The sequence below is a fragment of the Lemur catta genome, chromosome 1 (genome assembly GCF_020740605.2).
Source record: "Lemur catta isolate mLemCat1 chromosome 1, mLemCat1.pri, whole genome shotgun sequence".
Taxonomy (NCBI): Eukaryota; Metazoa; Chordata; class Mammalia; order Primates; family Lemuridae; genus Lemur; species Lemur catta.
The window spans coordinates 20,038,536-20,064,990 of NC_059128.1; the positions used below are offsets into that span (position 1 = coordinate 20,038,536).

At 40.3% G+C, this 26,455-nt stretch overlaps 1 protein-coding gene across 1 annotated transcript in view; it reads left to right on the forward strand.

Moving 5' to 3' along the window:
- The window catches only part of STON2 (stonin 2), a 138,332-nt gene extending 113,194 nt beyond the window's left edge, over positions 1–25,138 (forward strand). The window contains exons 6-8 of the mRNA XM_045544796.1: positions 15,341–17,179; positions 22,480–22,682; positions 24,223–25,138. Of these exons, the coding sequence (XP_045400752.1) occupies positions 15,341–17,179; positions 22,480–22,682; positions 24,223–24,306 (2,126 nt within the window). The 3' untranslated portion in view covers positions 24,307–25,138. The remainder of the gene's footprint in view (positions 1–15,340; positions 17,180–22,479; positions 22,683–24,222) is intronic.
- Positions 25,139–26,455: the final 1,317 nt, after the last annotated feature.

Sequence of the window (26,455 nt, forward strand, 5' to 3'; positions counted from 1 at the left end):
CTGCATGGTTGGAGAATCCAACCCCAAATTGATTTTGAAGTAAAACTCACACCGTGAAGATCTCTTTCCTCAGTTTAATTGTGCCTTGATGCTGAAGGCAGTATGTGCATATTTCCTTTTATACACCGCTTGACACTCTTAATCAGAAATCTTAAGGTCTTAGATAGGGTTGTTACATTCTTCCTCTCTAAATATTTGAGGGGCTACCTATTCTTTATTTGGTATAAACCTTTACCAAATACATGCTGACTAGTATGTTTGCCACAGTCTGCTCTTGAAGAAAGCATAGAAATTCCTGTGCTATATAGTGCATGCTCTTGAAAAGTCTTTGAAGAAGCAAACCTCTGTGTTCTGTGTTGTGCAGCCTGCCCTGTGATGTAACTAAGATCCTTGCTTAGAGATGGACAGACAGTTCCACCGTTATGTCCTTTGCTTGACTTCTCTCATCTGTGCAGAGAAGAGAAGGCAACAGGTAACCACGTGTACTGATCTGTTCTGTGTCTAGCTGCAAAGGAGGTCCTAACCAATCCTTTGGAAATGCCCCAGCATAGGACACAAAGGTTCCTATTTTTAAAGAGTGGAAAGCAGCATGTTTGTCAATATTTCATGGTGTGTCACAGCTGGGCAAGAAGCTTTAGGTTTGAAAATAGAAGTCCTAATCCCATTACCTCATCTCTGTCTACTAAAGTCCCTGACTTTGGATGTCAACAGGAGTAAAATTTACTTCATGAAACAGATCATCAGCATTGTTCATCTTTTATCTAGTATCACATTTTCTTATTACTTTTCACATATCCTGTATGCCTCCACTGAGGTGGCCAGACATTGCATATATGTACTGGAATTTAACATGTTTTAATGCTCTGCCCTCCAAACTCTCAGTATATATAACGCTTATACTAACAGCTCGGTCAGACGCTGCCAACAACTACTTACTTGCACTTAGTGTCTTCCACACTGCCTGTTTGAACGTTGTCCCATGGGAATCCTAGCCCTATAATATTAAGCAAAAAATGTAGGCTCTAAAACTGTATATGCAGAATAATCCTTATGTTGTAGAAATGTGTATGTTCATGAATGTGCACGTGCAGAGTAAGACAGCTTGAAGGAAGGTGGTGATGTTGATCATCTCAGGTGGCAGCAGGATTTAGGTGCTTTTAGTTGTATGTGTTTCTGCACCTTCCAAATTTTCTAACATACAACCTCTTCCTTAAAATTATTAAGATGTTTAATCTTCTTGATATTTATAGAAACTGTTGCTTATTTTAGACCTTGGTGACTGGAACACCTATAAATTAGCGTGCCCTGAAATGGATGTACATGTGAGTGCCTTAGGTTCAATGTGCCTTAAATCCTGAGTTGTCCCCATGTGAGGCAAGGAACACTCAACCCCATGGTCCTAGGGACGGTTGGGGACAAGTCAATTAAGTGGAATCTGTCAGTTCAGGACATATGAAGGTCTGAGAGTGTTCTTGCCCTTCCACTTTCCCCTCTTCTGTGGTTACGTGATTTCATTCCTTGTCTCAGAAACTCTTACAGTATCTCGGAGACTGTTGAAAAGGCCATGACCTCTTTCATCTGATATGTAACCAAGCTTCTCACACAGATCCAGAATTGATATAGACAAGTTTTGGTTTAATAGATCTGTAAATAAATATTCCAAGAATGCATTCTGCCCACCTAAACAGCATGAGGAATATAGGACTCATTTGGAACCTAAAACTACAATTATAGTAGTTATGAATAGTAATTATAGGCCTTATAACCATACAGTGCTTGAGCACTTTTGAATGTTCACAAGCATGATCACATGTGTTATTTCATATCTGTTTCCAAAGGACCCTGTGGACTAGAACAGGGAATATGATTACTCCAAGTTACAGTGAGGAAATGGCACAAAGAGGCTTACCCAAGACCACAGTGAGTTTGCGGTAGAACCAGGACTAGAAATAAAGCCTTCTGTTCTGTGGGTTTATCAAAGGGCCCACGATGCCAAATGTCTCTTTCCAAGATCTTCCTCTGAGGAACTCTAAGAAATATCATGAAAATAATAATATCAAATAATTTACATAATATTAATGTTTGCTATATGTACTTCATACACATTAACTCAGTCCTCACAACTTAAGAAGTAAGTAGTGTTATTATCTCAATAGGCCTTAGTTGAGGGAAGAGAGGCCTAGTGCATTTAAGTAACTTGCCCAAGATCGCAAAGCTGGTAGGTGGAGTAGCCAAGATGTGAACCGGTGTGGAGCCGCAGTCCATGCTCTTGACCACTTGACAATGCACCAAGTCCTGTCTGCTTCCCACCTGTTTATGTTGACGTTGACCCAAGTCAAAGATGGAAATTCTTTTAATAACCGTCCTAAGATGCCTTCCCTCCAAATTTATAGAGTTTGAAGTAAGTGTCTTATATTACTTAAGCAATAAGAATACTGTTCTGTATCTTTATGGAAAGAGTGAGGGTGAGTAGAGAGGAGTATTAAAATGAAATATTTTTGCTCAGTAGTCAGACAAGTTTGGACGGTTCTAGGAATTTATATGTGCCCATGGTTCCTGCAAGGATCTTTTCATCTATCTCTTGCCTGGCTGCTAAGTAGCTTGGATTTCAAACAACAGATGCCAACTTTAATAACTCTAAACAAAATGAATTTATTCTAAGGATGTAGTAAAGAAAAGCTGAACACTCAGGCTTCGGGGAAGTTGGTGTATCAGCTTTTACTGTGTTACGAACTACCCCTAAATTTAGCAGCCGAAAAGACAACCATTTGTTTAGCTCACGATTCTGCAAATCAGCAACTCTGGGCAGTGCTTGAGCATTCCCCAGTTTGTGCTAGGCTCAGCTGACCTCCTTGGGGACCCACTTAGGGACCTGCAGTCAGTTGCCTGGTTGGCTACTGTGTCTTTTTGACTCATCCCCTGCAAGGCTCACTCACGTGATGGTCCTGGCATTCCAAATATAGCAGAAGAGGACTAGCCCTGATGCACAAGCACTTTTCTAGTCTTTGCTTGAGACATAGGTATTTGATCTTGACTAAAGCAAATCATATGGCCAAGCTCAGAGTCAGAGTGGGAGGGGACTTTCCAAAAGCATAAAGAGAGAAGGGAAGAATCTGTGGCCATTTTGCTATCTCCTGCAGATGGGCAGGAACCTTGGCCACTCTAAGACTCAAGTCAGTAAGAACTAATTTGTAGGTTTTTTTAGGGTGCCTCCATCTGAATAACTTAGCTCCTACCATTATTCTGTCCTGAGTCTGTCCGTTCGAGATTTCCAAAGAGAATCTGACTTTGCTTGAATCATATGCGTCATGGATGGGGCACCTTGATTGACAATCCATGAAAACTTGCATGAGAGGGGGACAGTTCCCAAAAGGATAATTGTGAGGTTGTTACCCAGAGTCGGGGGGAGAGGTGCAGAACAAGCAATACGATATTCTTTCTGTCTGTATTATCCCCTGTATTGACTTTGTCCTTTCCCTCTGAACCATGTGGGTTGACCTTTCCTCTAAGATTTCATTGAAAGCAAAAGTAACAATCTCAGCCTGTTGCTTGAACAACAGAAGCTTTTAAACATTTAATTCAAAGACACTTGCTAGTGATGACCCTGGCGTATGGCTCACGATCTCACAGACATCCCCTGTTTTTGTCATTGCTATGTATTGAACACCAAGAGTATAATCAAAAAAGGGACATGAAAAGACTGGTGTTTTGATGTAAGGTCACTTGATCTTTGGCCCTGGAACAACTCCAACAGTTAATTTGTTTGTATCACTTTCATAATTTCTGCAGAATTTGGAAGGCTGGTTTTAAAACTTGCTAGAAAGCAAGGAAAGGGGGTGGTAAAGTCAACATTTAGCTGGAGTCCAGGGAAAGCCTGAGTTAGGCTTTTAGCATTGTCACCAAAGAAGTAGAGCATTTAAGGTTGAATTATTGCCCAAATAATAGGCTTAAGGGAATCCTCCATATTTGCCAAAATACCTTTCCCTTTGGACTGACAGCAAAGGCCATTGTTCTGGTTATAAGAGCCTGCTCTTAAAAAAAGAGAGGGGAGGTGATATCTCTATGTGTATGTGAACCCATGTTAAGTATTTGAAATGTGCCCAGTGCACTAAACCAGTTTTCTCCACGTTTGATCATATTTCTCCAAAGGTTTAATCATGAGTCTCTAATATATGCATATTTACTTATGAATACACTACATTACCAACTTATTTATAAATTACAAGCATACCATGTGTTTCAGGTAATGTTTAATAACAAATAAAGAATAGACATGTTTTAAAGATGAGTTACAAAGTGAACAAAATAGAAGTTGTAAAATATTTTTTTGCTACACACCATTGGATCATCCCATCTTCCTCCTTGAGTGTACTCCTCTGCTTTGGGGACTACTTGTCTAGACAACTAAAACATCTTATAGCTGCCTGACAGTTACAAAGACAGTTCTTAGTACAGAAGGGATAATAGAAAGTTGGATGTTCTGGCCTGATCTAAGTGTACTCACGACTTGATGCTTCCTTTATGCAGTAGATTCTCACACTCCTTTGTTATATTCATGACTCTGTGAATGTGTATGTGTGATACCTGAAGTACAGACTTTCATATCCCTCATAATTCTCAAGCCTTTGAGAACTATCTCTGTGATTCATGGAATCACAACCTGAAACAGACATATTCTTCTTTCTCTGTTTCCCTTTCCCTTTCTTCCATTCTTCCTCCTTCCTTTCCTTTTCCTCTGTCAGACAAATAATAATATAACCTCAAAGGCATTCTCCCTCCCCACTTCCTCCTATCCTACTTTTTGCTTCTTTAACAATTTTGAAATGATAATAATACATACACATATTTTTTTCTTCATGTGATAGCTAACATTTATTGAGCTATGAGCCAGGCACTGTTAAATTCAATGTCCATCTCATTTACCCTCACAGCAACCTTTGAAGTGGGTACAGTTGTTAATGCCCATAAGAGTTGAGAAATACTGAAGTTTAGAGAGAATTGAGTGATGTGCCCAAGAGCTCACAGTTTTCACGTGGCAGAGCCAAGTCAGTCTGACTCCAGAGCCCAGGCTTTACCCTCTACTGCCTGTGGTGACACAAAATAGGCATTGGACACCAGCGTGGGGCCAGGAACTCAAGCCAGCATTAGTACAAGCCACTCTTAAGCAAGCCTTTCCCTTATGAGCCTTGTGTCCAGCCAGGAGACTCTTGTGTATATATATAAAATGGTGCAGGTGCTGGAGCAAGTCAGGAAAAGTATTGAGTGAATGAATCATCTGGAAATAGCTTTTCACTCTGTTTGCCCACAGATTACCTCATGAGGTCTTCTGAAAAATTTAAGAGGTTCAGGAGTACAACTAGATCTCTACCTGCTAGAATAAATCTATTGTCATGCTGAAAATGAGCTGTTTTCCTATTTTTCTAAGAGATTACCTTAACTTGATATGTTTACAGTTTTATAAATTGCATCAGACCATAAAAATGTCTCCTTTGATCTTGGTAACTAAAAGAGAATTGGACAAGTACTAAAGTGAAATCAAATTACCAACCTCAAATTCGATTGAAAGGAGGCGGCCTACTGCACGCTTGAGCTATTTGATTATTTTGTGTTGTTTTCATTGCTGGAAAGAAAGTCCCATAAAGAGCAATGAGCTTTGGGTAATGTTGGTGAAAGGGAGTTATCTGCAGAGATTCTTTCAGCTGGCAGGAGTTGCCCCTCACCTTCCTATGGGTGATGTTGGCCGGCCAATTGCACCCCCAACGGACTTCGTGAATTTCTTCTGGAAACATTATAGCCTCGCAAAGGTAACAAACAGAAGATAGTTACCTTAGACCTGATACAGACTCAGCCAGAGCGTCTGTTCTTCTCATCCCCAGCACACATGCACACAAGAGTGTGTAATGAGCGAGAGCTCCCACACATTTCTTTGCCCTTACCTCCACCCCCCTGACCAAATTACAGAATCAACTTTGGGGAAACAGAAATTCCCATTACCAGGGTTCCAATGATCAGACCTGGAATCTGGTCCACAGTAAAATGGCACTGCCATATACCTATTTCAGGACTGTGAAGGGAAAGGCATGGCTGTGTGTGCTTAAAGCATGTGTGCCCATTAGGGCGAGGCGCTTCTGAGCAGGTGCGACTGGAGAGACTCCCAAGCCCCACTCCCAGAATAAGTAGGCATGGATTCATGCCTGTGTGATGGAAACCAGACGTAAAAGTATTATGTAGAAAGAGAGTGATGAGTACCAGTTCTGCAGGGGCATATGCTGATTGGTGGGACATTGGTGCTAATTAAATAAAAGTGGACACATATATTGAAAGGAACATGGAGGGAGATGATAGAGCCATTGGTGAGACCAAAACCTCTAGGTTTATTTATTTGGCCAATTTAACATCCTCTCTGAAGCATAGCTTGGTTTTCTGTTACTCCCCAGCACAACCAGAAGGATAATCAAGCCCTTATTCTGGGATGCTTCTTAATCCTTCGTAAATCTAGTCCTTTTCTGTCTAACTATTGCAGTTAAGAGATGGTAAAGGCAGTATGGTGTGTCTTTAACTTCCTTTGCAGTTCCAGGACCTGGGCATCATCTTATAAAGCCTGAAACCTGATTTTACCTGCTCACCCTATCACCCAAGAGTGATGAGGCTCTTAGAAATTGGCATCCCATCATCCTTTAGGGGGCTGGGGAAAAAAAGAAAGAAAGAAAGAAATTGGCATCCCTGACCACATGTAAGTAACATCAGGCTTCCATCCTTCTAACTCCTTAGGGGTTAATGATTCAGCCTAAAATCCACTTTCACCAAAGTCCAGGAACTTGACTGTTCTTCCAACCCTTTAGGGGTCCAGAGGTTCCTGGGAGCTTATAGGCATCCTGGGTTTTACTGGGGTATGTCCCCATATGGGGACCAGGTGACTAGTGAGTGAGGATGTGGAGGTGCACACGAGCAAGACTTCGGTGCCAATGGGGCAGGCAGTCCTGATGCATCACTGGTCCTGGTCACAGTATGAGTGTGGGCATTGTAGTCCTGCCATTGCTTCTGGGGACCTACCCAGTGCTCCTCCAGGAAGCACTTTTCCTGAGTCCCAGCCTGGCACTTCTTGGGCATAAGAACTGTTCTCAAATCAATCAGGACAGAGACCTCTCTTTCCCTTTATCCTATCATACATTCTCCCTTACGGTAACCTGTTCATACTACTCCTTCTCTTTTACCCTCCTGAACCAAAAGGGCCCTTTCCACACCTTTTCATAACTATAGAAGAGTTTGGTGGTCCACTAAACAGAGCTTTACAGCCCCTCCAAAAGGCTCAGACTTGGAGAAACTCCTCTTTGTTTACTTCTCTTTGGTGGGCTTATAAGTACAGTCATGTACTGCATAATGACATTTTGGTCAACAACAGGCTACATATGTAACAGTGGTCCTATAAGATTATGGTATATTTTTATTGTACCTTTATATTTTTACTGTTCCTTTTCTATGTGTAGATATGTTTAGATACACAAATACTTACATTGCCTACAGTATTCAATAGGGTAACATGCTTTACAGGTTTGTATCCTAGGAGCAATATAGGCTGTACCATATAGGCTAGGTGTGTAGTAGGCTATACCATCTGGGTTTGTATAAGTGCAGTCTAATGTTCACACAATGACAAAATCACCTAACGATGCAGTTGTGAGAATGTGTCTCCATCATTAAACAACACATGACTGTAGTTGAGAATGGGAAAGAAACTGATATTCTTTGCTCTAGCAATAATATAAATAAATAAAATACAGGTTAGAGTCTCTGCAGGTCTCATCACTGGTTAAGTCTTTTCAAGATATACTGATATGTAAAATATTAAGAAATTAATTTATAAAGCAGAATACTGATTTCTCAATCTACCATAGATGTCAAAGTCTATTCCTGTCCCCAGCCTGTGAACTCTGCTAGGGAACTGGAGTTGGCCTTGTCAGATAACAGCAAAGTGTCACCATGTGGTCTCTGCCCAGGCAGAGTTGGAACCCTCATCTAAGATAACTTGAGCAGGTGATACCAGAAAGGCACATTAAGCCAGGGAACTAGTAAGCCAGTAAAGTCATAGTTTAGCTGTTAGAGGAAGAGGCCAAAAGTAGGGACATGAAGGTTGAGTGTTGGGGAAGGCATGGGGAAGTGGGCAATGGTAAACTGAGGCAAAAGTTTAGAACCAGAGAGAAGATTGATTCTTGGTCACTACATGAGGGTACACCCCAGAAACACACAAGAAACTAGGGATACTGATGCTTGCTTTTCTAAGCCAAAAAAAGAAAAAAAGAGAGAGAGCGAGTGAGAGAGAGAGAGAGAGAGAGATGAAATGTGTTGGGCCCACCCTGAAAAGCAGGAAGGGAGTTGGCAGGGCAGGCTGGACCAGCTGTTTGAAGAAGGTGCTCAGTACTGCATCATAAACCCCCTTAGTAAATAACAACCGGAATGGAGTATCTTGATAGAGATCCTGTTACGTAGAAGTAAGTGGTCGTTGGATGAATTGGCTTCTTCACTTTGGGGATATCTCTGACCAGGTAACTTTACGAGCATCAAAGCATCCTCTCTCTTGGGCCATGCTGAGGACTAATGAGTAGATTCACCCTCTGGCTCTCCTTTTTTATGACAGTGTATGTGATGACTAAGTAGGTCCCAGCATATTTTATGTAAATTAAAAGCTCCCTTGATAAGGTTGAGACTACACATTTACACATTAGTGCATGACATCACTTGACCTTTTGCCCAAAGACTTATCTGTAGAAATAGGTGTTAATCCCTGTTTAATTAACTTCTTTTCCCACTGAACAATGCTCCTAAGAAGTTGTGTGTCAAGGAAACTCTTGCCAATCTGAAAAGATAATGGGAAAAATTAACCAGGTTTTAATTTAATGAACAAGCTTACTAAGGAAATACCAGAGTTAATAAAAATTAAAAGCAGGACTTCTAATCTCACCTTTGGCAGTTTACTTAAAATTGCTGAGCATCATTCTTCTCAAGAAAATGAAGAGTGGGTTAAGTTTTACTATTTCTGAATTTTATCTTTTAATTTTTAATTATGGATACTTTTTTATACATATTGATGGAGTACATGTGATGTTTTGATGTATAATAATGTTTAATGATCAAATCAGGGTAGCTTAGGTATCCACCATGAGCATTTATCATTTCTTTGTGTTAGGAACATTGTCCACTGAAGAATCACATGGTTCATAAATTTGGAAAGGAGAACTTTATTTCTCATAAAAGAGTGCAGTTTACAGGTGACTGTCTTGCAGGCTGGGAAACAGAGCCTCTGGCAGAAGTCAAGAGGAAGCACTTTGAGGTCTCGAGGTTGATTGAAAACAGTGGTGGAACAAGTCTTTGCAAAAGGTTGTGTTTAACCCTTAGGAAAGAAGGCCTAATGACAGTAGTGAGGGAGGGGCTGTAAGGAAGCTTGTCTGATCTGTCCATTCATGGCCGGGAACTCCGTTTTAAGGTTTCTCAGGAGTCCCTGTGGACAAGGGGGGGGGGTCTCTTCAGTTGCGTGGGGGGCTTAGGATTTTATTTTTAGCTTTCACATTGTCACTTTGCTCTTTTAGTTATTTTTGAGGCCTTATTCAAGAAATCTTTCTACAGACCGATATCCTGAAGTGTTTCCACACTGTTTTCTTCTAATAGTTTCATAGTTTCAGTTCTTAGATTTCAGTCTTTAAACCATTTTGATTTGATTTTTGTATAAGGTAAGAGATGGGGGTCTAGTTTCATTCTTCTGCAGATGGATATCCAGTTTCCCTAGCACCATTTATTAAAGAGACTGTTCTTTCCAAAATGTATGTTCTTCCTTAATCAGTTGTGGGTTATTAATTGGCCTAATTTCAATAATTTTTTTTGTCTTAGGAAATTGGGCCCAAGGAGAGGGAGAGAGACAGGGGAACGGCCAATGGGTGGAGCAGTCAGAAAACACACATTTATGTATTATGTTCACCACCTTATATGGGTGAGATTTACACCCATTTTACAATTACAATAGTGACATCAATGGTCACTGATCACAGATCACCACACCAAATATAATAATAATCAAAAAGTTTGGAATATTATAAGAATTACCAAAAGGTGACCCCAAAACATGGAGTGAGCACATGCTGTTGGAAAAATGGCACCAATAGACTTGCCTAGCATAGGGTTGCCACAATCTGTTTGTAAAAAAAAAGAAAAGAAAAGAAAGAAATGCAGGATCTGTGAAGTATAGTAAATCAAAGTGCAATAAAACAAAGTATGCCTCTGTATGGTCTTACATAACAGTGACTATTATTTCATGTTGAGAAGGCTGCAACAATCTTAGAATATTTGCTCTTGCCACTGCTAAAAAAGTCTAGTGAATGCTGCTAGATAAGTTTTTTCCACTTATCTTTGCATTAACAAATTAGGTTAACAAATGTGGGGGCGGGAGGGGGGGAGATAGCAGAATCTCTGTGTTCAAAATATAAACACTTAATTTTTCTCTCATTCTTTGTCTTCAGTTTTAGGGGCTTTGATTATCATAATCACTTCATTTAATTTTAATCTGTTGGGAACTTGAAATATATTGTGGTCTAACATTAAAAGAATTCACCATTTCATTTTAATTTGCATTGGTAAAGACACTAGGAACCTCTTAGGTACTAGAAATTTTCCCTGTGGTATAGAATGAGAAGCTAATCTTTAGACATGGCTTTTATTTGGCAGCAGCCCAACTCAAATTAAAAGCAATTTAGAGGTAGCAAGTGAAAGAGATAGTAATTAAAATAATGCCGGATGTTTTGGTTTTATTTTAATAGCCCATTAAAATGGAATTGTGAATAATAGTTAACTTTGTATACAAGATACAAGGCATTTAGCTTTGTATTCAAGATAACTTCATATTCAAGATACTTAGTTTTTGCCTATTTCTTACAGGAGAAATCTGCTAGCCATCCCCCCTCAACCCCCAGCTGTACCATTCATAACTGTCTTAGGAAAGATCTAACTGCTGCTTTCTCAACAGACTATTCACTAAGTGGTTTGCTTCCTTTCTCTAAGGTAAAGTAGTAGTAACAATTATATGTTTTGAAATTTTATTATTTCTTTATTTTGTAGGCAATACAACTTTTTTTAAAAGAATACAGATTTAAAAATTTTTAAATCATCTCTTTACATGGGATATTTGTTTTACATCAAAACATCATGAGATACTATATTTCAAAGATTTCTAACACATATATACTTTATATAATGAAAAGTATCATTCTGGTAGTAGTACCATGAGCAGCCTCCAGTGAACATTTATTGTTTGCCTGTTTAATAGGATTTAATAGTTCCTTAATTTCATAGATGGGAAAAGCAAGATACAGAGAAATTTAAAAGTTGTCCAAAGTTTCATATCTAAAAAGCTGCAGATATGGAATTGAAACCCAGGCAATCTGACTTCAGATTATAGGTTCTTGTTCGTGTCTGCTCAACAACGTGTCCTGGTCAACTTCCATGTGAATAAACATACATCAAGAATTCCATTTTAAGAGTATAACAATTTGTATAACCAATCTCCCGTTGAGCCTTCAGGTTGTTTTCAACTTTTCTATGATACAAACATTGCTATGATACAAACATCCACTATATATACATTGTTGCATATTTGTCTGGTTATTTCCTTAGAATAAACTCCCCTAAGTAAAATTCTTGAACAACTTTTTTTGAGACTTTTATACAAATTTTCAAACAGTCCTCCAGAAAAAAATTAATATACCCAGCAGAGTGTAAATTTCCTCACCTGTCACCAATAATGGTTATTATCTGTTTTAAATCTTTGTCTCTCTGTACTGGGAGAATTGCGTTTCATAGTTTTGTAAGGTTAAGTTCATTTTCCCAAATAGCTATTAGACATTTATATTTCTTCATTATCGAATTGTCTGTTTGTTCCCTTTATTGCATTTATTTGTGAGAGTGTATTGATTTTTGTTAAGGATACATTCTCTTTATGTATTAAGGATGTTAACTTTTTATCACATATAGTGTAAATGTTTTCCCTCAGGAATTTTATGTACAGATAAATTTGTTTTTTTATATGTGAAAATCCAAAGAACATTCTTTAATAAAAAGGGGCTCAGAAGATGTGTAATCTAAACTTTGTAAAAACAATTGAAGTTTTTCAGTCAAGTGAGAAATCAAGCAAAATTAAAAGCTCACAGATAGAGAGGTCAATGCTAATAAGGGATCATTTTTAAAACTAGTGTTTGGCAAAACTTGTATTCACCTCAAGAAATGCTTTATGTTCATGTGAACTATGGACCACTTCTGCTTTTCATCTGTAAAAGTGTCTTATGTTTTTAAGATATTTTTTCTTTACAGATGATTTCATAGAAAACCAAATTCTCAATTTCAGAAATTTGACCTATGCCCCACTATCTTCCCAAAGGATAGATTTTTAAAACAATTTTAATTAATGGGACATGAAACTGCCAAAGGAAAGAGAATTTTGTAACAAAGTCTTGATATTTTTTAATGGCTGTCAAAAAGAAAATAGAATCTCTACAAATTAATTAAAAAATTTCCCTCCAAATTCAAAGATACCTCACTTAAATTGTATTAAGAGTCTAATGCTTCAAAACTGTCTAGGACTTGGTGTCATTTTAAGTTACTTGATTTGAGAAGGAATTTATTGTAGGAAAATGATCTTCAGTAAAGACAAAGGCCTTCCCCGCCCCCACTTCTTTTTTAGCTTAGGAGAAGAAGATGAGAGGTGCTATTTTGGGGACAAGATTCCCAACAGAAGGGAATCCTTTGGCAGCATGTACAAATAGCTTTGGCAGAAAGCCACCCTCCAAAGGAAAAGGACTTCAGCTTGTTTTAAACTAGGGAGTGATAATGATCTCCAAGGCGAAGAGGATAACCTGATGCAAAGAGAGGACCAATAGGGATTGTTTGGGTGGAAACACTACATTACTCTATGGAGCTGCCGCATTAGAAATTGATGTTTTGAGATGCACCCCTTTCCCAGTTCTCTATGGAGGATCAATTACTTTTCCAAGGAAGTGATTACATTTTACTCAGAGCCACCATGTTCCCTTTAGATTTCTAAAATTAATAGTAATAATAATTTTAAAAGGGCTGGGAGTGGTGGCTCACACCTGTAATCCTAGCACTTTGGGAGGCTGAGGCTGGAAGATCCCTTAAGCCCAGGAATTTGAAACCAGCCTGGGCAACAGTGACATGCAGTCTCTACAAAAAATAAAAAATTAGCCAGGAGTGGTGGCATGCACCTGTAGTCCCAGCTACTCCGGAGGCTGAGACAGGTGGATCGCTTGAGCACAGGAGTGGCAGGTTGCAGTTAACTATGATGGCACTGCACTCCAGCCTGGGCAGCAGAGTGAGACCCTGTCTTAAAAAAAATAAAAAAAGAAAAGAAAATGATAAATAAAATTTAAACACTACAAACCTAGTTTGTCTCCTGACCTTTTCCCTTTATTTTCCAGAAAATAAATCACACGTCTACAAAAGTGGATTCATGCTTAATTTGAGGGAGATTCTCATCTTTAATTTTAAAATGCTCTGAAATTTTTTTGTGATGCTGTATATATGGAAAATACTCTTTGCTCCTTATATTTTTGGGGTGGGTATGGATATGTGCATATGCACACTCATGCATTCAGTGTACATTTTCAAACTGACATCTCCAGTTGAGGGAAGTGCTATCTATTTGAATAAATTACTTGGAAAGACGGATGACAAGCCAGCCATCCCATTCATGTGTGATTACATGTGCAATTATGTGTGACATTGCTGATTTGGTATGGTTGGATGTAACGTACATGAAGGTTTAATGAGGTGGCCAGAAAACTCAATCATTTATTTGTCCCTGTCCCTTTGATTTCAAATGACTGGCAGTGGAAACAGTGGGTAGGATGGTAGCAGAGATCCCATACACCTTCCTCCAGAGCCTAGAGAATGGAAGAGTTACTCCAAAGAAGAGTTTCTTGCCTCACCCATTCAATCAACAAACCTTTACTGAGTACCTACGCTATGCCACACATTTGTTGTCTCTGCTCTCTCCTTGACAAAGGCCTCATTTTCCCCTCCTTTCCCACAGTCCCAGCGGACAGCTAGTGTCCTTATGCCACTGAAAAGGGTTGGATCTTTCCTCATCAAAACTCAAGTCCCACATCTCCTTCCTTGAAGGCTCTGCTAGAGTGGAGTTTTATTTTTAATAACCTTTTTGTTATAAAATGAACTTCAAGATGGAGAAATATTTTAGAGAAAAAAAGAGATGATATCATGAGCATATTCACACGACACTGCATACTTGTAAACATTTAATGCCTGGGTATTATTCCACTGTATGCTTCAATTTCTTAACACTCACCTAACTGTTGGATGTTTAAACTCTTTCCTTTTATTTTCTGCATATTATAAATAATGCTAAAATGGACATCTCTGCTTTTCAAACTTGGTTCACAATTTTATTTCCTTAGGGTAGGATTACCAAGTCATTGTTTATGAAACATTTTAAGACCCTTAATATAAACTGCCAAATCTCTTTTCAGAGCATTTGTTGCAACTTCCAGTCTCATTAAGGGCACATTTAGTGTGTCTATCCTGGCACCCTTACCCTGATTGAGTATTAAAATCTTCACTGATTTTTTCGTTTAATTTTCGTTTTTTATTACTGGTGAGATTGGATATTTTTCACATGCTTATTAGACATTTTTAGTTTCATGAGTTTATGTTTATGTCCTTATGTTGTGAGTTCTCTTTATGTCCTTTGCTCATATTTCTATGGGAGCTTTTGGGTTTTTCTTATTCACTTGTATGAACTTATTACATATTAAGGATGTTGGCCTTTTGCCTTTAATATTTATTGATCATATTTGGGCTAAAATGCCTCCAAGATATTATTTGCAATCAAGATAATTTGTTTTTTTTTTATGAGATCAGCTTATATCATTTTATGTAGGAGGTGGTTTTTAATGTTTAAAAATTAAGAGTATATACCTTAGATCCAAGTACAGAAAACATCTATTTCATAAACTTCTATAAAATAAAAGGAGAGTATAAAGAGTTAAATTGCAAGGCACCTTGGTACTGCCAGTCAGTGCTTCTGTATTGACACAGCCATTGTATTCTTACTATACTTAATGCATCATGAGCTACCTCTGGTGTGCTCATTACAAAAATATGAAATCTGTGCCCAGACTAAGCACTTGAGACAGGCAATGAGCTGCTTTGGAATTTACTGGAGTCCAGATAAAATTCTAGTAATCCCTCATTCCCATATTTCAGTGTCCCTTACATCCAGCACCCCTGAACGGCAGCCCCTCATATGTTCTCCTTTCCCTTTTAGACAATTCTTCTTCGCTCCAGGAAGATGAAGAGGTAGAAATGGAGGCCATCGGCTGGCAGGCCAGCAGTCCAGTCATGAATGGGCACCCTGCCCCTCCGGTGACCTCTGCTCGTTTCCCCAGCTGGGTCACCTTTGATGACAATGAAGTCAGCTGCCCTTTGCCACCGATCACCTCCCCTCTGAAGCCGAATACACCACCTGGTGCATCTGTGATCCCAGATGTACCGTATAACTCAACAGGGTCATTTAAGAAGAGGGACCGCCCCAAGAGTACTTTGATGAACATCTCCAAAGTTCAGAAACTGGACATTTCCTCCTTAAACCGCCCACCTTCCGTAACTGAGGCTCCACCCTGGAGGGCAACCAACCCTTTCCTGAATGAGACTCTGCAGGACGTACAGCCCTCCCCTATCAACCCTTTCAGTGCTTTCTTTGAGGAGCAAGAGAGGCGCTCCCGAAACAGTGCCATTTCTAGTGCCACAGGCAAAAGCCAAAGAGATTCTCTCATTGTCATCTACCAAGATGCCATCAGTTTTGATGACTCAAGCAAAAGCCAGTCACACTCTGATGCTGTTAAAAAACTCAAACAACTCCAAATTGATGATCCTGATCACTTTGGCAGTGTGACGCTTCCTGATGACGACCCGGTAGCCTGGGTTGAACTAGATGCTCACCCACCTGGGTCAGCACCATCCCAGCCCAGGGATGGGTGGCCAATGATGCTGAGGATCCCCGAGAAGAAAAACATCATGTCCTCCAGGCACTGGGGACCGATCTTCATCAAACTGACAGACAGTGGCTACCTGCAGCTGTATTATGAGCAGGGCCTAGAAAAGCCATTCCGTGAGTTCAAGCTGGAGATCTGCCATGAGATTTCAGAACCCCGGCTTCAGAACTATGATGAGAATGGCAGGATCCACAGCTTGCGGATAGACCGTGTCACCTACAAGGAGAAGAGGAAATACCAGCCCAAACCTGCTGTGGCCCACACAGCAGAGAGGGAACAAGTGATCAAGCTGGGCACCACCAATTACGATGACTTCCTGAGCTTCATCCATGCAGTTCAGGACCACCTCATGGCTCTCCCAGTGCTGTCCATGGACTTGAGTACGGTTGGCTTGAACTACCTTGAAGAGGAGATTACAGTGGATGTCAGAGATGAATTTTCTGGTGTTGTGAGAAAAGGAGACAACCAGCTTCTCCAGCACCACGTCTTGACGCGGATCCACATTCTGAGTTTCCTTTCAGGGCTCGCAGAGTGCCGCTTGGGCCTCAACGACGTCCTCATCAAAGGGAACGAAGTAGTTTCACGGCAGGACATCATGCCCACCACCACCACGAAGTGGATCAAGCTCCACGAGTGCCGCTTTCACGGGTGTGTGGACGAGGATGTGTTCAACACCTCACGGGTTATTCTGTTCAACCCTCTGGACGCCTGCCGCTTTGAGCTGATGCGGTTCAGGACAGTGTTCGCTGAGAAGACCTTGCCTTTCACGCTCAGGACGGCAGCCAGTATCCATGGGGCGGAGGTGGAGATGCAGAGCTGGCTGAGGATGTCAACTGGCTTCTCCTCTAATCGCGACCCCCTCACTCAGGTTCCCTGTGAGAATGTGATGGTCCGTTACCCTGTGCCCAGCGAGTGGGTGAAAAACTTCCGCAGGGAAAGTGTCCTGGGGGAAAAGTCTTTAAAAGCCAAAGTGAACCGGGGGGCAAGTTTTGGCTCCACTAGTGTCTCTGGCTCTGAGCCTGTCATGAGGGTCACCCTGGGAACGGCCAAGTACGAGCATGCCTTCAACTCCATTGTGTGGAGGATAAACCGGCTGCCCGATAAAAACTCAGGTGGGTAGTGGTTTCTCTTCTGTGAAAACAAATGCATGGATACAAAACAGCTAGGATCGCAGCCGGAGTAAGAGCCAGACCCATCTCTACTAAAAATTGAAAAAATTAGCTGGGCGTGGTGATATGAGCCTGTAGTCCCTGCTACTCAGGAGGCTGAGGCAGGAGGATCACATGAGCCCAGGAGTTTGAGGTTGCTGTGAGCTAGGCTTGACCCTGCAGCACTCTAGCCCCAGCAACAGAGCGAGACTCTGCCTCAAAACAAAACAAAACAAAAACCAGCTGGGATCAAGGTTCCACATCCTAGGTGAAGTGCTTGTTTTTCTTGTGTGATGGGCATGGTGACAGAGTCGGGGGTGGGACCAGGAAAGTAAAAACAGTTGAACAAAGTAAGTAATGAGCATAGTGGCCCAATTCTATCTTTTCACCCCCTCATTAGCACACACCTTCCATAAAACTATGTACTATTATTCTCAGCCGAGCCACTAAGCAGCTCTCCAGGGTAGATTCTGAACTTTTTTTTCCCCCTTTTGAGACAGGGTTTCGCTCTGACACCCAGGCTGGAGTGCAGTGGCACAATCATAGCTCACTGCAGCCTTGAACTCCTGGGCTCAAGCGATCCTCCCACCTCAGCCTCTCAAGTAGCTAGGACTACAGGTGCATGCCACCACGCCCAGCTAATTTATGTTTTTGTTTTCTTATAGAGATGGGGATCTCACTATGTTGCCCAAGCTGGTCTTAAACTTCTGGGCTCAATCAGTCCTCCTTCCCTGGGCTCCCAAAGTGCTGGGATAAGGCGTGAGCCATCACTCCTGGCCAGATTCTGAATTTTTATTCTTTTGGGATTCATTAAAGTATTAGCTGTGGTGCTGGAAGTGATCCATTTCCAGATTCTGGAAGGCTTCTTGGTTCTAAGAGGCATCTTTCTCACTTTCCCTCAATGTAGGAAAAAGGGCCAGTTTATGGTCAATCATATGTACAGTACACGAAGGGGTTAATTTTATGACCGCAGCTACTGTGTGTGAGGGCTGTCAGTTCAAACATCTCAAGCTCAGAGATAGGGGATAGGAAAGAGAAATGGCCTCCAATCAGACTGAAGATCCAGCCAGGACACGGAAGTCTAAAAGTGCCAAAGTTCTGTCAGACAAAAAGTAAAGGAAGGAATGTTTGATTTATACGAAAAAAGAAAGAAAGAAAAGCTTACCTGCCCTAGCTTAGCTGCTCACAGCTATCAGGGATGCTTTTGTGCTTGAATGAGCCCAAAAGGCAATTACTTTCCTCCTGGGTCCAATGGGATTTTGTGAAATGACAAAACTAGGGAGCTGTCAAACCAGCACTAATACCCTTATTCTCAGAGTAAGTGTGGGTGACCCCAGGGGCAGGCAATGAGCCCATATTCCTGTGAGCCTTTAAATCCTTTCTCTTCTTATTTATAATAAATTCTGCCCTTCTGTTAACAAAAGTGGATATGCTAGTTGAGCAAAAGAATAAGGTTTGGAAAAACTCTTGATTGAAATGTCTTTCTCATATGTAACTATCCTTTTTTCCATTCTGAATAGTAAATTCTAACAGTGTGTTCAGAGTCCTCTCCTGCTCTGAGTGTGGAGTGGTGGTGTTATCATATCCAGAACGTAACATGATGTGACGGCCAGAGGCAACACGATCTGGCCGATCCCCGGGCAGTGCAGGGAGTGGACACACACCAGGGCATTCTGTGTCAGACGCTGGGTGTAGCAGTGCAAACTGAGGACACAATTGGACCTCTGTATTAGAGGCTGCCTTTGCTACCCCCTGTTTCTAAACTGACAGAATTTTTAAAACAAAGTCTTCCTCTCTGTGCTTGCTTGTTCATTTCCCCTGAAGTCAGCACTGTCTTCTCCTGGTGACAGCACTGTGATTTCTACCTCTGCCAGGGGGCCCATCTGACTTGAAAGAGGAAAGGAGACACCGTGGATTCTCCTTTGGCCCACAGGCCCTGGGAAAGAGAGAACTGTGGAATTTCTGGATTTTCAAGCCAGAAGGGACCTTGGAGATAACTTAGTCAAACCTGTTCAGTCTACAGCTGAGAAAATTAAAGCCCGGAAGGTGACAGGACTCATCTAAAGTTCCACAGCCACATCCAGGGGCCTTTTCTCAATACTGCAGCTGCCTCTTAGGGGAAACTAAATAGACACAAACTTGAAATAATTTCCACTGTGAGAGTAGAGATTTATAGTTTATCCGGTATGTACAAACATATCTCATTTGTTTCAAAGTGATTGCTCTCAAATATTTAAAAGTACTGTATGAGAGATTTTTTATTAAAAGTAGCAAAGACTGAGTGACAACCTTAAGCCAAAAAAAACCAAAAAACAGATTGTTGGTTGGATGGATATCGGGTAGCTCAGAGAACTGAAGGAAAGGTTGAACAAGGAGACTTCAGAAAGGATCGCACCAGAATAGCTCTGGTTACAAACTCATGAGTGTCTCCTCAGCATGCAGTTGTGGGGACAAATCACCACAGATTATTTTCTTTCCTTGTGCCACTTGGCTCAAGAACCAAGAGGAGGGCAGTGCGTTTTGACTGACAGGACCACCAAGATGACGTGCAGCACTGGGGAAGATTATTTCCCAAAAGGAGAGAAAGGAAAAGATTGCTACCAGAAGAAACAAGGGACACAGGACAGGCCTTCAGCAAACACTTTTTCCTTAATGCTTCCCAGTGGAGAGTGTTCCGTAGGCTAAAGGCCAAATAAATGTAGTTTATGTACTGTATTACACATATATTTCCAAGTTACTGGAACCTCATTTGTGGAAGATTTTTGAAATGCAGGACAACATAAGGATATTTGAGGATATTTCTTACCTAAACATCCAACTTCTATTACTGCTTTTGCTGTCATGGGTATATATTTTTAATAGTGAAACCCCCAAAAGAGGCTTCTTATACTTTTTCTGGCCAATTATATATTTCCATACCAGTTGAGGAAATTGTTAGCACCTTTTTCTGGTGCTAACTGATTATTCACCGGGAAATAAAACATTTTGTCCTGGATAGGTAGTTTTCTTTGCTGGAATTCCAGTTCTCATCAGACCAGGAGGAAAGAAAACAATACCAATATGATTACCCTTTTATGGAAAGTAAAAATCTGAAATTTAATGTTGTATTTTCTCAATTGCATCAACGAAGATGATGTAATGAGTAGGCTTATTTAGTTCATTACCATGAATTAAACTATACCAGCTTTCAAAACTGCACTTCCTTGCAGCCTCTCCTACACATCTAATAGTTGGTACTAGGAAAGAATGTTGCTGTCAGAGTTTGCTGTGAATACACTTTGGTGGTGTGAGAGGAGGGAATCAGTTTTGTAGAAAGAAATAATTTTTCAATAGTCTAACAATGTGCAAATATAATTAGATAAAAAGTTGCTCAAGTAGCTATTGAATTAAGAGATGCTCCTATATACTGTGAAGTGATCTAATTCCATAGCAATATATTGAGAAAAGTTGAGGACATATTAATAGTTTGAAGTCGGAGTCATATTTGAGTTTTATTTCCAGCTCTGCCACTTAAGGGCTGTGCAACCTCAGGCAATTTACTTAACCCTCTTAGAGAAATTTTTCTCATCTATAAAATAGGTTATTAAGACCTAGCTCTTTCAGAATGTAATGACATAATGCTTTAAAGTGCTTATTAGTACAGTATCTGGCCTGTAATAAATGCCCAGTAAATGATAGCCATGTGGAATTATATCTGCATTTTTAAATAATGTAGTTTTTACTATTATGTATATCTTATTTAAATTTTTTTCCTAAAAACAAGTGCAGAGTTTTCAATTATTACTCTTTAGAAATAACCATTGAAATATGTTACATCTGTGAAACAGAGCAAAACAAATACTTCACTCTGGTAATGTTTTCCTTAGAGAGCGGGTGTGTTAATGTCCTCACTCTCTGAGGATGAAAAGTCCTGCCCAGACTGATAAAGAACATTGAAATTGCTTCTTTGGGGAAACTGGGATAACTAAGGGGCTGTTTCAGTTACATAATTAAGGCGAAGTCATTTCATGCTGTTTATTCATAGCCAGTTGCTATCTGGGGGTTCTTGCAACTTACCCCCCCTCTGCCCCTGTCACCCTGCAAATATGGTCTTGAGGTTTGGGGACCATGAGGTTATGACTCAGGCAAAGTGGTTAAGAACACTATGGAGTCAGACTACTGGCTTCAGTTCTTAGCTCTGCCACTTTCTAGTTGTGACCTGGGGCATCTCACTTTGCCTCCCTAAGTCTTAGTTTCCTCATCTATTAAATGAGGATATTGTTATGACCTCAAGGGGTTGTAATGAATATTCAGAGAGAGAATCTGTGTAAAAGATTTAGCAGAGTACCAGTCATCATCAGGCATCGGGTGCTTAACAAATGTTTCCTGTTATGTCAGATGAATGACAGTGTTTCAGTGGTGACGGTCATAGAACTAAGCTCTAACTCTTTTTTCCTCAAAAATCTAATAATTCTCAAGTGAAAATCAAACCCTAAGTTTGCCATCCACGTAGAACAGAATTACCCACAGATTTATAAAATTAAAGAGCAGCAGGGTCTGGCACCGTCCAGCCTTCCTTTTCCTACCTCTCCGCCCGAGTGCCAGGCTCTCCACTTACAGGTGAGGAATTGAGGTCTGGAGAGAAAAAGGACTTGGACTTGGGGCTGGAGCTCTGCTGCTTAGTAGGAGAGCTGGAAGTCAAACCCAGGTGTTCTGCTAGTTGGAGGCCTGTCCAGTGTTCTATATGCTTCCCTAACACGTGTGTGCTGTTTATAAGGTCTTTGTCATTTGCATACATCATTAACCCACAAAACATGCCAAGAGCCTTTTGAAAATATGAAGTGATATTAAGAAAATTCAGTTCATCTTTCAAAGGAAAGCAGTTTTGCTCCAGGTGGCTGCCATTGATGTTTTATTAGGTGCTAAGTGCCAATCCCTTTTTTCCCCCATTCTTCCCATTTGCAGCCCCTGTTTCTCAGTACTTGTGCTGTGTTCACCTATGACTCTGCCCTGAGCAGGTGGAATGACCTGTTTCTTAGGCCTGGGGTTTCCTTGCTGGGATACCAGGCTGCTCTAGTCACGTGGTGCTACACCAAAGGGTCTGAGGCACCCAGAGTGTGATTTCTGCTGAGGCAGATCCTCTTGCCCAGCCACTGGATCCTCTGCAGGACTGCAGCTGCCGAGCCCGCAGGCCTCCTTTGTCATTGAGGGGCTTCCCCGGCTGCTTCTTCCACTTCCTTGCTGCTGCCAAAGAACCTGATCTCTGGATTGTCTTTTTTTCATAGCTTCTGGTCACCCCCACTGTTTCTTTTGCCACCTTGAACTTGGCTCTGACCGGGAAGTGCCTTCCAGATTTGCCAATCATGTGAATGTCGAGTTCAGCATGCCCACAACTTCTGCCTCCAAAGCCACTGTACGATCTATCTCCGTGGAAGACAAGACTGACGTCAGGAAGTGGGTCAATTACTCCGCACACTACAGCTACCAGGTAGCCTCGAGAGGTGTCTGTCTGGCTGATGCTTCCAAGTCCATTTGTTCACCCCTCTTATTCCTTTCAGCAGTGCTTACCGTGGTTGCAGGTATTCTCTTCCCACCTTAGAGGAAGTTCCCATACCTAGGTATGGATGAGCCTGCTCTGATTTGAATGAACAGTCTCTCTCGTGGCTAAGAGAAAGGTTGAAAAAAAATAAAGAGCAGAATATAATGTCTTTCTGTCATCACAAACAATAACAACAAAAAGAAAGTGAGGTGAAAGGGTTATTATTAGTCATTTGTAATAAAGTTTATATTGCAGAGTTGTGAACTTGGAAGTGGAGGGGGCGTTAGGATAGTGTTAACCCAAAGCATGTATTTCAGCTACAGGAGCTGATGAAGTGGATCTAAACAAAGTTAGGACACCATGACCTGGGCACTGGGATGTTACAGGACAAGACTCAAAAGCCAAGCAAATTTTTATAACATTATCAGGGCTGTGGAAGGAATAATCAGAGTTGGAGCTTTCTGACATAAATAGAAAGCAATAATATCCTGGAGGGTTAGAAATTCGATAGAATATTAAATGCCAAAGATTTGAAAAGCAGGTTTATTGAAAAGAGATTTTGCAAAGTGTTTTAATAATTTTCTATTTGTAATAATGTCCTTAGGTTTATATGGTGATTTATTGTTCCTCTAAATGTTTTCTTAGTTGTATGAGCTAAAACGTGTAACTACCAGAACAAATACTCCATCTTGTGGCCAGGACAAAAATAGCACTTCCCTTAACTGGTCTGTATTGAATTGTTGCCTTCTGAGTCTAGCATCAAAAGTATCCGAAATGGTGCTGAAAGGAGCAACCTCAATCACGAAATTCCTGAGCTCAGAGGATTCCCTACCTGACTTATCAAAGACCAGATGAGATGTGTTACCTTCAAGGGTAGATTAATTGATTACACCCTTGTAATCACAGCTATAGTATTTTGCAGATGATATGGTAGAACTGTAAACACTCCAGTAATGTTTGTAGGTTTTTTTTAAAGAGATAAAGTATTGGGGTGTAAACAATCAATTACAAAGGAATTCATTCATTTGATAAACCTATGTCAATTACCTACGGATTCCTACATTATTGTATAAAATATGGAACAAGATCCTGCTCCTGTCCTCTGGAGCCCGTGATGGTATAGTGGAGTTGGACAAGCGTACAAGGTACAGTGGAAATATTCACAGGGAGAAGCACCTGAGTCTACTCAATGAGTTGAAAATAGCTTCAAAGAAGGGTTGAACTTCAGCAACTGTGCGAGGCAAAGAATAAGAATTTTCCAGGTGGACCATGAGGGAGAGGGAATTCCAGACCAAGCAAAGAATGTGTGCAAAGAGAGAGTCATGATATACTTAGGGTCAGTAGCTCCAATGTTGCTAAAGTCCAAAACATTAGCAAAATTACAAGGAATCTCAAAGAACCTACTGAGGAATTCTCTTTTGGTTTATTTATTTATTTGCATGCTTTTCTCCTCTTTTTGATATTTATCTCCAACTTCTATTCTTGGCAGGTGGAAATTGAGCAAAAAAAAAGTTTGAAGCCAGACTTTGAAGGAGATGAAATGGAAAATCCCAAGGAGTGTGGGGTACAGTGACAAAACCCTACAGCAAGGAACCCTGACCCAAGAGTCATGATGGGGTGTCTTCTTGAATAGCTGAAGTTTAAGTCAATACCTGCTGCGGCCACTCCATGTTGGGAACAGTGTATCAGACCTTCCTGTTTGCAGTTACCTGCATTTTAACAGGAAACCCTGAAATGGTTGTTTTGGAGAGGCTCTTTGACTCTGATCACACCTGAAGTACGTGGTTCACCTGACTTTTGGAGCTTATAGTATAATTAAGCCTCCCTGTCTCATCTCTGCTTATCTCACAGCACCGTATGTGGTTTGTTGTGACAGAGTCAGGAAGAGAACCTCCCACATCAGTGTTGACATGATTTCCTTCTGATATTCATCTCTCACATGAGTTTCTAGAAAAAGCAGTCCTGAGAACTTAAGTAAGAATCCATCTCTTTCACTCCCTCTAGAAAAGGTTCAGAAAAGGTGCGAAACAAATTTCCTCTTTGGGGCTACTAGACCTTTTGTAGGTGTCTCCATTCTTTAAATATTAACACTATGCAACAGAAGTTTTTGAGATGTTTTCCTCCTGGTTCTAGATTGTTTAGATTGGAACACTTTTTCCATCTCTCTAAGGTTTCAGTCCCAGGATTTGCTATCCTGAGTCATAATAGACAATGGAAAAAGTCACAATAGGATACTTTTTTATTCTGTGAATGACCCACATTCTGCAAAAGGGCTGCTGTTAAGGGAAGGCAAAATTAAGCTTATTTTTCTTCATTCTGGGGAAAAGAGACCTTAAATGTAAGATTATATTCAGTTCAGAAGACAGCTTCAATCTCAGTGAATTCCCAAATTCATATTAAAAAATCCAGGCCGCTTCTGATTCCTGAAACAAATGAATATATATATATATATATATGTATATATATATATATATATATATATATATACATATATACATACACACACACACACACACATATATATATACACATATATATATATATATGTGTGTGTGTGTGTGTATATATATATATTATACCTCAGGCATTTGTAAGCGGCATTTGGGAGTTCTTTTTATACCTCATAGCCAATAGACAGTTCAGTTACATGTCTCTTCAATCCAAACTTTATATAGGAAATTTAAGCTGAAAAGATCATTTTAAAAGCTATTTTAAAATTAAGCTTGAATGAGCTTTCCCCCAAAATTCAGAGTTTAATAATTGCAGTATCATAATAGATCAAAAAGGTCTCTAGGGTAGAGATGAGGAAAAGCCATATTTTTCTAATGTTGGGAACATTAAAATACTAATTTCAAGGGTCAGAACACTCCTTTTCCTTCTTCTGTCCCTGGGACAATCTTCTTTTCCTTTGTGTAGTCCTGCTCTCTTCTGCCTCTTATTTGTACCTTGGTGTTTTCTCCCATGAAGAATAGAGTGAGGGGACAGAAAGCATCACGTTTGTAGATGATGCAGAAATAGACACCAGTATCTCCAGTTTGGGGCTGATAGATTCAAGATTAATTTATTAAATGAACAGTCATTGAATTCTAACTATGTATTGACGCTAGCATATAGAAACCATTACAATGTTTTGAAATATCTGAACATAAGACTGAAACTAAAAGAATGAGATTGAATAGGCATTAACAAGAAACCCTATGTTCTGGAATTTTAAAAGGCAACCAACCCTTCTAAGTACAGAGTGGAGACTGTGTTTGTGGATATCTGTGTTTATGTGTGTGAGTTGATGGGAAGGGTGTTGAAATGACTTGGTTTCACAGCAGTTTATGTAGAAATGTTTTCTTAGGGAAATGGGAGTTCAATTTTAAATCAGAAGTATATTGTGACTATTCATGAAGCTAATGCATTCAACGTGTGTTAAAAGTTCAGGGAGCCCCGCATGCCATAAAGGTCAGTCCGCATCTAGATGGAGGCTTGGATTCAACTATGGGTATCATATTTTAAGATCTGTTAATAAATCAATCAATAAATTGATTGTATCCACAGGTAGGTGACCAGGATTGTGAAGGGTCTGATTATACAGGGAATAGGACAATAGCTCCCCTGAAGAACAGAAGGTATAGCTGGGAAGGGGTTGCAGACAAGGAGGGAATGATATAATAGCTGCCTTAAAATTTCTGTTGAGCTATAAAACAGAAGAGGAATTAGACTTATTCTTTTTA